The 13,860-nt window shown below is 39.2% G+C and overlaps 1 protein-coding gene across 5 annotated transcripts in view; it reads left to right on the plus strand.

The window, feature by feature from the left end:
• LOC5575298 (toll-like receptor Tollo) overlaps positions 1-13,860 on the plus strand; it is a 476,821-nt gene that overhangs the window by 424,071 nt on the left and 38,890 nt on the right. For all 5 annotated transcript variants that reach the window (XM_021847153.1, XM_021847156.1, XM_021847157.1 and 2 more), the window contains one exon: positions 6,649-6,804. In XM_021847153.1, the coding sequence (XP_021702845.1) occupies positions 6,649-6,804 (156 nt within the window). The remainder of the gene's footprint in view (positions 1-6,648; positions 6,805-13,860) is intronic.

Here is a 13,860-nt window from a genome sequence, read left to right on the forward strand (position 1 = left end):
TCCACCAGGATTCCTCCGTGTATATAAAGAATTCCTCCGGGGATTTCCCCCATGAATTCGAGGATTTCCTTAAGGGATTCGTCCAGAAAATCTTTCGGGCTTTCCTCCTGGAATTGCCATCCAGAAATTTATCGTTGAATTTGCTCCAGGAATTCCTACTGCGATTTCTCCCAGGAACGCCAAGGATCCAAGGATTTCCTTCAGAAACTCAACCTTCAAAGTCCCTGCAACTTCTTCAAGAAGTTTTTCAGAGATTCTCGTGGAATTTCCTTCAGAAACTCCTCCGGGATTTTTTTTTAAAGAATTCTTCCAGAGTTTCTTCGGGAATTTCTTCACATTTGCCTCGGGCATTCTTCCATGAATTTCTTCAGAGTTTCTCCAGGAATTCCTTTGCAGTTTTTTGAAAAAAAATGCTGGAAATTCCTTTGGAGCTGCACAGGGAGTTCTTTCAAAATTCCTCCAGAAATTCCTCAGAACTCCTCCAAGATTTTTGTTGGAGATCCACCATGATTTTCCGTAGAGTTCCTCCGGGACTTCCTCCATAGTTTCTTCATGAATTTCTCCGAAGTTTCTCTAAAAAGCATTCAGCAGTTCCTCCAGCCATTCCTTCAAAGTCCCTGCAACTTCTTCAAGAAGTTTTTCAGAGATTCTCATGGAATTTCCTTCAGAAACTCCTCCGGGATTTTTTTTAAAGAATTCTTCCAGAGTTTCTTCGGGAATTTCTTCACATTTACCTCGGGCATTCCTCCATGAATTTCTTCAGAGTTTCTCCAGGAATTCCTTTGGAGTTCTTTGAAAAAATTTGCTGGAAATTCCTTTGGAGCTGCACAGGGAGTTCTTTCAAAGTTACTCCAGAAATTCCTCGGAACTCCTCCAAGATTTTTTTTTGGAGATTCACCATGATTTTCCGTAGAGTTCCTCCGGGACTTTCTCCATAGTTTCTTCATGAATTTCTCCGAAGGTTCTCTAAAAAGCATTCAGCAGTTCCTCCAGCCATTCCTTCAAAGTCCCTGCAACTTCTTCAAGAAGTTTTTCAGAGATTCTCATGGAATTTCTTTGGAGTCCTTCATGGAATTTCTTCGGAGTTCCTCGCGGAATTCCTTAAGATTTATTATACGATTTTTGTTTTTGGAGCTCCCCTGGGAATTCCAGCATAGTTCCTCCTGGATATTTTTCGGAATTTCTCAGAGTTTTTCTTGTAATTACTTCTCGTGGAATTTCTTTGGAGTCCTTCATGGAATTTCTTCGGCGTTCCACGCGGAATTGCTTAAGATTTATTCTACGGTTTTTGTTTCTGGAGCTCCATCGGGAATTCCAGCATAGTTCCTCCTGGATATTTTTCGGAATTTCTCAGAGTTTTTTTGCAATTACTCGAAAATCCTCCAGGGTTCCATCAGGATTTTTTCTAGAGTTACTGCGAAAAATTCTTCAGATTTCCACCAAGAATTCTTCCATAGTACCTCAGGAAATTTCTCAAGAAATTTCTCAGTAGTTTCTCGTGTAATTCCTCCGGAGCTCCTCCAGTATTTTTTTAATTACTTCAAAACTTCAGAAATTTTTCGGAACTTCCTCAGGATTTCCACCGGGAATTCTTCCAGATTGTTTTCCCGAATAATCCTCTGGAGTTCCTCTAGATCTCGCCCAGTAAATCCTGGAAAGTTCATCCGAAGCCCCATTGGGAATTCTTTTGAATTTCCTCCATAGTTTTCCAGTAATTTCTCTGGAGTTCTTCATGCAATTACCCCGGATTTCCTCCAGAAACGCCTCTGGAGTTCATTCAAAAATCTTCTGGCTTTTCTCCTCAAACGCATCCAAAGTTTCTCCAGGAACGTCTCTGAAATTTCTCCATCAATGGCTCAAGAGTTCCTCCAGGAATTCCTTTGGAGTTTCTCTTGAATTTTATCCAGAATTCCTCCAGACATTTCCTTTGGATTTCCTTAATAGTTCCTTTTGGATTTTTTTCGTAGTTCTTCCAGGAATTTCTCCAGCGTTCCTCCATGACTTTTTTCGGATTTCCCCATGAATTCCTTCGCATTTCGTCCAGCAATTCTTCCTCAGTTCCTTCAGAAATTTCTTCAGAGTTCCTTCAGAAACTATTTACGAGTATCACCAGGAATTTTTTTCAGAGTTCCTGCGGGAATTCCGTCAGAGTTATTTCAGGCATTCATGCAAGAATTTCTTCAGAGTTCCTTTAGAGTTCCTTGCTCCGGAGTTTCTTCAGAAATTCCTTTTGTGTTTCTCCAGGATTTTTTTCGAAGTTTCTACAGGACTTCAACAGTAGTTCCTCTAGAAATTCTTCCAGGAATTCTTTCGAAATTTTTGCCAGGAATTCCTTCGGAGCTCCACCGGAAATTCCTTCGGAGTTCCTCCATAGATCCTCCAGGAATTCTTTCGGATTTTCTCCAGAAGTTGTTCGAAATTCCTCTTGGATTTTTTTTTGGAGATCCTTCAAAAATTTCTCCAGAGTTCTTTTGAGGTTCCCTCCATAGTTTTTAAGGAAATTCTATGGAGTTTTTGTAGAAAAGATTTCACAGCTTCTCAAAAAAGTCCTTCGGAGTTTCTTCAGGAATTCCTTTAGAGGTCCTCCAAGAATATCTTCAGAGTTCCTAATGGAATTTCTACAGAGTTCCTCCAGGAATTGGAGCTCCCCTGGAAATTATTACGGGTTTCCGGCATAGTTCTTCCAGGCATTTTGGTTTCGCCAAGAATTCTTTGGAGTTCTTTCAGTAACTCCTAGGAAATCCTCCGGAATTCTACTCTGTATTCTTCTGTTACTGCGAGAATTGCCATAGATTTCTTCCGGAAAATTCTACAGTGTTCCTACGGGAATTCCCACACAGTTCCTTCAAGAAATCTGCAAGAGTTCCTTCAAGCATTTCCCAAGATTTCCTCCAAATCTTCTTCAGAACCCTCCTGGAATTTCTACGGAGTGCCTCCAAGAATGCCTTTTCTCCATATATTCTTCCAAAGTTCCTCCAGCGATTCCTCAGAAATTCCTTCAGAGTGACACCGGGAATCGCTCCGAAATGTTTTCATAAATTCCTTCGAAGTTCCTCCAGCAATTCCTCGGTAATTCCTTTGGAGCTCCACTGGGAATTCCTTCAGATTCCCTCCAAAGTTTCTCCAGGAATTTCTCCGGAGTTCCTTAAGAAATTACTTTAGAGTTCCTACAGGATCGCCTCCCGAGTTCCTCTAGGATTTTCTCAGATATCTTTAGTAATTCTTTCAGAATTCCTCCGGAAAATCCTCCGGAGCTCCACCGGTAATTTGTTCGTGAATGCTCCAGCAATTCCTCGGTAGTTCCTCTAGGAATTTCTTCGCAGCTCCTCCAGGAATTCTTTCGGCGTTTTTCCAGGAGTTTCTCTAATAATTTCTTTAGACTTGCTTCGGGAAATACTCCAGAGTTACTTCGGGAAATCCTCCAAAGTTGATCTGAGAATTCCTCCAGGTATTCTTCCGCAATTTCTTAAGAAGTTACGTCGTAATTCTACTATGCATACCTTCGGAGCTCCTGGAATATTAATGGAAAATAAATCTCTGAGTATCCCTGGTGGAATTTTTGTATGAATCACCTGGAGGAATCTTGAGCGGTATTGCTGAAGGAATTGAAGAGATATCCCACAGGTAAACTTTGTAAGATACTGGAAAAATAACAAGAGAAATCACAAAATCTCTGACTGAAACTCTAACAGAAATCCGGGAGGAACTTCTAGGGCAAATTCTAGAAAAATTTCCCAACGAATGAAAAGAAACGATTTTTTTTAGAAATCTCTGTACAATCTCTTGAAGAAATACCAGTACAAATCATCGAAGGAATTTCTGAAACAAACCTTAAAGAGGTCACTATATCAATCTCTGCTGATGAACTGGAAGCCAACTTCCCACCGGAAACGTCGGATCGAACTCGGCACTCGACTAGTCAGTCTCTTCATGGCATAAAAATTAATAATATAGTACACCGTGAGTCTGTTGAAAAGAAAACATAAAGGAGACCATCTGGTGCGATCGGAGCAGGCTAGATCTCCCGTCGAGGACTAGATCGAGTAGAACGAGCGTTACGTTGTATCGGTAATAAATCGTCGAGGCACCTACAAACCGGAATCACCCTTCAACCGGAATTGCAGAACTAACCGATCCTTCGAGATCCTCCGCCGAGGAGTACCTGAGTAGATCGCGAAACAGCACCGGCAAAAGATCTTCCGCAGCTGGGTAAATCTTTGTCGGAGGAGGATTGATCCACCGTCGTGGGTTATTCTATCAACTACCGGCCAACAACGGAGTAGGAACAACGCGTAACGTTACCGTTTTCGGGAGATATTCCTCCATCGGAGTAGGCTAGCATTATTGTCGGGAACAACGCCAAGTAGTATCCATCACGACGAACAGCCAGATTTGGTTGGTTGGTTTGACTTTATTAACGAGATTTTTAGCCCTGGGCTAGTTCATCTCGGGACCAACGGCTTTACTTCCCTTCCGAAGGAAGTCGTCACTATAACTTTTTACGTCATAAGTGACTATGTCGGGGATGGGATTCGATCCCAGGTCCTCGGCGTGAGAGGCGAGTGTTCTAACCACTACACCAGGTCCGTCCCCATCCAGATTTGGGTTGCTGGGCCGCACAGTGCTTCGTCCCTTGGACAAAAGTCAAAAAATCAACTTTCATATTCGACATAATCAAGTAGGCCATGATGTTGACATATGTTTAGAGCGTGTAGTACACTGCCCATAACTGCATATTTGTAACATTCGACAAAAGTAGGCATTGAGTAAATGGGATACCAAGTTTGCATTTCACTGCAGTATGGGAGGAAACTAAAATTTCAAAAAATCATTAAGAATTCAAAAGAGCTTATTTGAGGCTGAAATTGTGTACAACTCATTTCGCATATTGGGTGAATAGTCAGAAAATAAGTCTGATAGAAATTTCGTTGCTACTACATTATGAGGCTCATGTATAATCTCAATGTGACTGTTATGCGGTTACATTTGCCAATGTGACAAAACAACTTGGTATTTTTTTCGAATTTTCAAGAACAATCTCACAGATTTTAGTAAGTTGATCGAAAGTATTTATCATTTGATGACTCTCCATGGTATTAACTCCAATTTGTCAAAAATGTCGAATGTGACTGTTATGCAGTTATGGGCAGTACAGATACTAGAAAGTTCATGCGCTTATCAAAACGAACCAAAACACCACGTATTGACAACTTATTTCATCGTTATATGTTATTCATTGTTTTTGTATCAATCCAATCCCTTTTTAATTCGCTTTATTCCCATCCTAATTATATTTTCAAAGCGAAAATCGTTATGGATCATGTTGAAACAAGTATGAAGGAGTCATTCCATCTAATTTTCTGTGATATATTTTGAAAATTGTAGAAAAAGATGCTTCTGAAGAATAGGCTCTTTTATACAGTAGAAAATTAAAACTCCTATCTTCTTCTAGCCCATACAAAAAGTACCTCAAAGTACCTTTCTGAAATCCACTTTAAAATAAAATTTGAAGTATTTTTTGAATTCTGAAAGTGATTCCAGCTGCATATGTTTGCCGATTGTATGTCATTTTATGATTTTTAGGTTATGCTGCCACAGACATCAATAAAGATTGTTTCAAGCAATGGTATTCTGCCGATCCACGTAATCGAGAAAAATCATGTTGTAGATTTCATGTCAAGTTGTTATGGCACTAATTCTTTCTCCCAGACGTTTTGTAAATTATATTGTTTGCAAAATACATCAAAAATGGACTATATGTGGAAGATCATACGGTATTCCGACTGATTAGCAAAGCCAGTTTAGCTTCAGCGCATTCAGAAAATTGACGATGCAGAGGTTTCCAGTTCGGCTGCAAAGGCTGGCATGGGAAGGCCTCTCATACCGTTTAATGAATGTTCAAGAAAAACCTATATATACCTTATCAACACCTAAAGAGCTCGCGTTCCTAACCTATGTATCAAATTGTTTCTAATAACCATCAAACAGAAACCCACGACATTTCTACTTTCTTTGTAGAAAAAAAAGATAATGATTGGATTGATCTGTTTTTGGATGAATAATTGCTGGTTAATGAATTGTATTGCTAATAAAAATAAAATTTATATGACCTTTTTTATTTAGTTTCATTTCATTCGTTGGAATAATCGGTGCTAATTTTTTATAAAAATTTGGTTATTGAGACACTTTTATGGTTACGCATACTACATACATCGTTTATGCATACGACTAAGTACTTTTTCATGCGTTTTTATTTTAAACATTTATTCAAAAGCGAGCACTGTGGTGTCTATGGTGTCAAATGTAATACGTGACGTATAAGTCACTTATGCTATTACTGACGTAATATGTGTCATTCATGCCAATAATGAGTTTTTTTTGTGAATAACGAGTTCCTCCTTAACTTCGTAGGGCAAAACCGCATGAAACATCCAGTTCTGACTTTTGTCCCCAAGTGCCATACGTTCGAAGCACTGTGGGCCGCTTGCGAACCGGAAGTCACTCCTCAACCGGAATCGCAAGACCGAGCTCGGATTGGAAGGAAGATATTGTAGAAATAATGTTGAAACATCTTTGCATTTCGAACCACCCTAATAAACTACATTATCACTCAAATTCTTCTAATCCAATCTGTTTTGTTCCGAATAGGTAATCCCGAACATATCGACTCTGGCCGTGGCCGACATGGGTCCACTTCCGCTGAAACTGTTCGAGCCGTTCAAACAGTTGCGCACCTTAAACCTTTCCGGGAATCACATCGACAACGTCACGCTGCAGATCATCCATCCGTTGGTGCACCTGAGGGTGAGTATGATTAGAGAAAATTTCAACAAAATTGAAATTTGTTTGGATTCGTCGGCACGAATTTTGAATGATTAGAAATGCCATTCCACATTGGGCCAGATCGCAAAAATTAGGAGGAAAACAACATTTTGATAATGAGTCGAATGTCCTTCGAAAAATTATTACTGTTATTTTTCCTAAGTTTGTTCGGTCTCAGAGGAAGAAGGAGATCTGAACGACTTTGTTTTTTTTTTTTTTTTTTAAATCTTTATTTGAGTGTATTTTAACGCACGAGGGCTAGTTCTACACTTGAACGACTTTGTTTTTTATGGTCAATATTTCATATTTCGCTAGAGTCCTGGTTTTGGAAGCAATTGCGTTTTGTGTTAAACCCCTTTTTATTGTTCAAAGATATTAAACAAGACACATGTACCAAAGGCACTTTTGTTTTAATACATAATCCTGAAAGTCAAAAAATTGTTTCATCCAAATTTTGCTATCTGGCCCAATGTACATTCTTAATATTAACACACATTGTACCTTGCTCTACCGTCTCTGGACGAACGAATCATTCATCCGGCGCGTTATCCTTTTACATTATTGAAATAAGCCTTCGCCATTACATTCCATCAATTCCCATCCCAATCAGATTCCCCCGGCATAAACTTCCGATGCAGAATTGTGATGCAGCAATGACTGCGGAAAATACGGCCGCAACTTCCAATCGATTCCACACGACAGGCAGTAATGGCATGGCATCATGGTCTGATGATGTGGTTGCAAATCCATTTTCCCTGGTTTCCTTCTTTTGTGCAAGCGGCGACGACGCTTTCCGCACTAATAGACATCCACCGGCAGGGCCGTATTTACAGGAGGAGGCCATGGCCCCCGCGCCCCACAAATTTTGACAAACATTTTTGTAGTTGAACTTTCACGAATAAATGAAACCAATGCAATAATGCGTACTTTATGAAATAGCATCATGTGATTTGGAGGCTTCAATTTTTTTGAATATCTTCGAAACACTAGGCGAAATTTATGCAAATAAATTGAAATAAAATATTTAAAACAAAATATAAGAACATTCAGAATGGGATTTTGTTGACTTTACGAGAAACAATTCAAAAATGATTTTGATAAACACGAAGAGTGCCATCATTCTGCTTAAATTCCTAATGATTTTTTACTTGACTTTCCAACTGTAACGAACGCCTTCTCAGCGAAGTTTAAAACTAGGTTCGGATGCAATTTATATTTACAGATCAAGTAATATGAATTAGTTGTTTAAGTATTTTTTTTTTTTTGAAAATTACATTATCTATCACACTGAAGGCCTTGTAGTGTTTAAGTGCTTTGAATATAGGAACTTTCAAGACTTCTAGCTTAAAAAAACAGACCAAAAAGAGACCAGACAGGAACCAAGAATAAACCAAAAATGGACCAAACAGAAAATCAAATCGTAATTTTATAGGAACCAGAAGATAAGTACTTTATTCTTCATCAAAGAATCATTATTCCTCGTAAAATTTGTAATACTCTGTTTGTTTTTTTCGTGATTTTCTCTAAGAATTTATTGAGAAATGTTTGTATTTTCCCAAAGATTCAGGGACTATTCCGAAGATTTCTGCAAGAGTTCATTAAGTCATTACTTGTAGGGGAATTCCTCTAAGAGTTTTGTATTGGATATATGGTCGGTGTTCAGACAGACCGGATCAGATGATATTTTCGTGTCATAAAGATATGTTAGTAACTCAATCAATTCTGATTTTTCCAAAGGTATTTTGATACAGACGTATAATAAAAATAGATAAGTTCCATTACCACAACGAATAATAAAAATATGTTGATATTTTGCATGCCAGGGGTATGTTTTCCATTGACCATTGAAAAGCACTTGGTTCAGTCTGTTTGAACACCGACCATATTAAGAATATAATCTGGATTTTCCAAGGATAACCACAGAAATAACTTAAGATATTCATCAGGAATTTCTCCAAAGACTCTTTTAGGTATTTCTCAAAGAAGTCCTAAGTCCTCCAGGATTTTCTGTTGATTCTTCTCTCGATTTTCTTAGTATATCTTCCAAGATTTACGTTTAGAACATCTTCAAAAATTCTTGGTAAGAGAATTCGTTTAAAGGATAAGTGAAAATATCTGGAAAATGTTGGTGGGGGCGATATTTTCACCCGCCGCCTCTGTGTCAACTTCTCGATCATTGAAGATCGATCTCACACTTGTGAGCACGAGAGACAATAAATACAATACTTTTATATTCTATGACAGTCAGTGCTAAATACAACACGTTCATGTAAAGTGTCCCGGTTCTATTATTTACATCCGACGTTTCCCAGTCTTCCCGGTATTCGATTCGGTCCGCCGCATAGCTTGTTCCGTCGGGAGATTCCAACAGGTTATGGGCCCAGTTGCGCGAGTGTGGTTCCCCGTGGAAACGAAAGTTGTGGACATTCGATTTCGGAAGAGTTAGCTGTCTTGAAAGCTGTAGCAGTAGGCTGTGTGGTGCTCGTACGGCGCTCTGATTTGGCGTAGTTCTTGTCCGGAGTAAGAGCGAGAGAGTTGGCTGGCTGAAAGCTGAAACATTTGATGAGAAGTGACTTGTATCCCGAATGAAGTGAGAGGAATAGTGTTGTTGCTCCGGTTCCTCACTGTCGGTTCGAGTTGAGTGAGATAGTTGGTAACTCACAGTGCGTCAAGAAAAAGTCGGTTTGGTTGTAACGAAAACAAAAACAGAAAATGACGGAGAAAGTTTCGATTCCCCTGTTAAACAACAGTAATTATTCAACCTGGAAGGTGAGGATGCAGATGTTATTGATGCGAGATGATTGGTGGTTTGCGATCGAAGAACCAAGACCGGACCCGGCTACCTCCAGTTGGAAGAAAGGGAATCAGAAGGCACTGGCAACAATCGTGCTGTTTTTGTCGGATAATCAGATGCATCTGGTGAAGGACGTAACGACGGCTAAGGACGCATGGATGAAATTGAAGTCGTTTCATGAGAAGGTGACGATGACTTCTCGGGTGTCGCTCCTCAAGAGAATTTGCAACATGAACATGACCGAGGGACAAGAAATGGAGAAGCATTTTTTCGAGCTAGAAGAGCTCTTCGATCGCTTGCATTGCGCGGGTCAGCAGTTGGATACGTCACTCAGGATTGCAATGATGCTTCGGAGCGTCCCGGATTCCTACGACGGATTGGTAACTGCTCTAGAAAGTCGAAAAGATGAAGATCTGACCATCGAGCTGGTGAAGCAGAAGCTGATGGACGAATGGCAGCGGCGATCGGAACGATTGGGGAATCCAGGCGAATCAGATGAGAAGGCCCTGAAGCTGTATACTAAGCGACAGGAGCAGAAAGTTTGCTACTATTGTAGTAAGCCGGGCCATTTCAAAAGGAACTGCCGGCTGTTTAAAAGGGAGCAATGTGGAAAGGAAGACGAAGAACGTACTGCTACAGCCAAGCAGGCTGCTGAGGCGGAAAACCCAATCTGCTTTACAGTTGGAAGTCGTCAGTGCAAGGGGTGTTGGTTTGTGGATAGCGGATGCTCAAACCATATGACCAATGACAGAAGATTTTTTAAGAAGTTGGATGAAACTGTTACCGTTGATGTGATACTGGCCGACGGATCTCGTTCGAAATCAGCAGGAATTGGAGAGGGATTGGTGAAGTGTCTAGGCAGCGATGGAAAACTGAAAGAGATTTTGATCAAGGAAGTTATGTATGTACCCGAGTTGTGCAGTGGATTACTATCCGTTCGGAAATTAACACGAAAAGGTTTCAGAGTACAGTTTGGCGCTAAAAGGTGTGATATCATCGGTTTATCAGGAAAGTTAGTGGCTGTTGGTGAACTCAATGACGACTTGTATGAGTTGAAAACGGAAGAGATGGCTAACGCAAGGAACAGTTCTCGACGACAGCAGAGCTGCCGATTAGTTTTGCTTGGACGATCTTGTGAAACTGGAATTGAAGCCCACTCGAATTCAACGGTACGAATGAAGTGCGTTTACGACCAGCTGGCTGAGCAATACATTCAGGAGGAGCTGTCCAACGGAAATCAATACGATCGTTTGGATGATGACCTGAAGCTACTGACTGATATGCGATGTTTGACGAAGCAAAACGAGTTCGATTCGACCAGGACCTTGGAGCAGCTGCGCTGGCACAAGGGCTGGTGCGTTCGAAATAAATGTGTGTTTTCGGATACCATGCATTTGATGAATCGAGCGACATTTCCTGCTAGAGGATGAAAACATCGAGGAGGAGTGTTGGTGGGGGCGATATTTTCACCCGCCGCCTCTGTGTCAACTTCTCGATCATTGAAGATCGATCTCACACTTGTGAGCACGAGAGACAATAAATACAATACTTTTATATTCTATGACAGTCAGTGCTAAATACAACACGTTCATGTAAAGTGTCCCGGTTCTATTATTTACATCCGACGTTTCCCAGTCTTCCCGGTATTCGATTCGGTCCGCCGCATAGCTTGTTCCGTCGGGAGATTCCAACAGAAAACACCTAGTAAGTTCTTTGGAAAATAATTGGCGAATAGGGATAATTACTGAAGAAATTACTCGGGGTAGTATCGTTGCAGTGCTAGAGGATTTCCTGGCGAAAATCCCCTAAGCATCCTTTGAAAAATTTCTTGAAGAATCCCTGAGTGAATTGATGAAGCAATCTCTAGAAAATAATGTAGAGAAATCCCTGTTTTACTCCGAAAGTATTGCAGATGAAACCTCTAGACAAATCATTAGAAGATTTACTGAAGTTTTTCCTCGAGACATGTGAGACGAAATACTTGAAGAACCTGCTGAATAGCTGCACTAAAGCCCATGAATTTTTCTCTGGAGCCTGTAGTGTTATGCATCAAGATTACAGTGCATTCACAATAAGGAAAAAACTTCAGAACCCATTTTGATTAATATAGAGACCGGTCTCTAAGGTCTTCCATTGAAAATAGGGATTTTTTAAGACTTGCATTAAAATAGAGCCTAAGTCTCTTGAGAAAGCACTTCATCAATTGTTGCTTACCCTATTCAGGTAGCACGCATCTCTACTGTCCAGAGCGAGCCCTCTAGCAAATTGGTCACACTGAGAGAACGGGAGATGACATCGTGAGCAAACTGCCAATGCAGATGAGTATGTATGAGAAAAACATCTACGAATTGTCATTCTACTGGATAAACGTGTTCTGGATTCCTCAAACTATTTTCTCTTAAAATACTACATAAAACAATTAATAATTAGTTAATTTTTGCCTATACCGTAAGTTAAAACTATAATTTATTGTGCCATGCAATCATGCCTTACATTTGATCTATCCTTATAGTGAATTATCGTGAATTTGATACCCCACTTAACCTCCTACGTAAAAATCCCATTATAATTAGCAATCACGATTGGTAAGTGGAATTAAACAAATAGAGTTTCTTCGTAAAGCTAATTAACTACGTTTACAGCTCTAGTTTATCGCATTGCAACCTTAAGGAAATCACAGGCATACTAAAGGAAACTAAACGTGAGTACAAGATGATCATAAATTTAATGTTAGGTAAACTCACATCTATAACTAAAACATCGCACAGAATTAAATGCACTCAAGAAAGAGAATTACACAAACCTACATATATATATATATATACAATTCAAATCTAAGAGTCATGCAAACTTAAATCTATAGTATGAATCAAAATTGTATATCTAATACTAGCTTATTGTGAATGAATTCGCAGGAAAATTATAACTCTCAGTATCCCAAAGACTCTACGTGTCGGACTGAATTCATAATTTTGGAAGAAATCCCCATTTCCGTATAATTGTTGCTGTTTGACAGCACTATTTTTTTTTTTCAACTCAAAATTGTTAAACAAATCGGTATGTTCAATAACTTGAATATTAAAACATTAATATACCGTTTTGACTCGTATTCCGAACACTTAAGGCCAACAGTGATTTCAAATGCATCTGATAGGCATAAATTAGCAAATATTTGTGAAAATTTCAATTTACTCACAAAGTCTAACTATTAGCTGTTGTGTGTGTCGATAAAATAATTAATTTTAGCTTGTTTAGTATTGTTTTTACATAAAAGTATGGAACAACATTGTGTCTCAAATGCCGAACACTGTGTTCATTCTGTCTAATATTCCGAACACCTTGATTCAAATTCCTAACAGCACGAATAAATCGTATTCAAATGAACAATTTTGCAAATAAATTTATCTGAGCTTGTTCTACTGGTCTCAAACTAGAGAATCATCACTACTCCCGCGGTATAAATTATATTGGGGCCGTTAAAATTGAGCTGCAATCAACTACCATTTACATTTATGCATATAAGTTAATGCAGTGGCTCTCGATTCCAACTTGTGTGACATAAAAATTACGAAGAACAACATTTTTAGACTATGTATCTTAATGAAGATTATTTAAAAATTAATATATTATTTTATTTTGTTTTGAAAAACAGTACGCTATTTTTATCGTTATAAAAACATAGCTTCGCTTTAACTCTAGATGTCGTTTCAAGGCTAAGGATGGCCCTTCATTTATTTAATTCAGTTTCGGTTAATTCAATAACTTCAACAAGGTTTACAAAAGGAATATTTTTTTCAAACTTGGAAACAAAATTACAAAAACGGAATTGGAAAGATAGATCACAAATACATTTCCTTGGGGATCACTGGTTTACTTTCCAGAATATATCATCGTTGATTCCATAGGGGTTTACCGTAATCAAGGGAGGAAATGTTCCCTTTCATTGGCGCATGCAATCAGCTTTACTGATTAAGTATCAGTGAAAGATGGGGCTGAAGTAGTAATAACAAGACTTGGTTCTGAGTAGTTTCCTTAGAAGGGCCAACTATAGTGTAAAACATCCAGAAGATAATGAGATTAAGAATCGGCTTATGATCCCATCTCTGTTGCTAATATCACCTGTGCCACGTCTCGTTTAAATAGGATGTATGTAAGAGAGTAGTCGATTGTTCCTTGTGATGGAGAATCTTTGTTGGGCTCATTGCAATACGCATAAAGAGGTTCGCTATAAGAGTTGTGGCCGT

This window comes from Aedes aegypti, chromosome 2, assembly GCF_002204515.2.
Source record: "Aedes aegypti strain LVP_AGWG chromosome 2, AaegL5.0 Primary Assembly, whole genome shotgun sequence".
Taxonomy (NCBI): domain Eukaryota; kingdom Metazoa; phylum Arthropoda; class Insecta; order Diptera; family Culicidae; genus Aedes; species Aedes aegypti.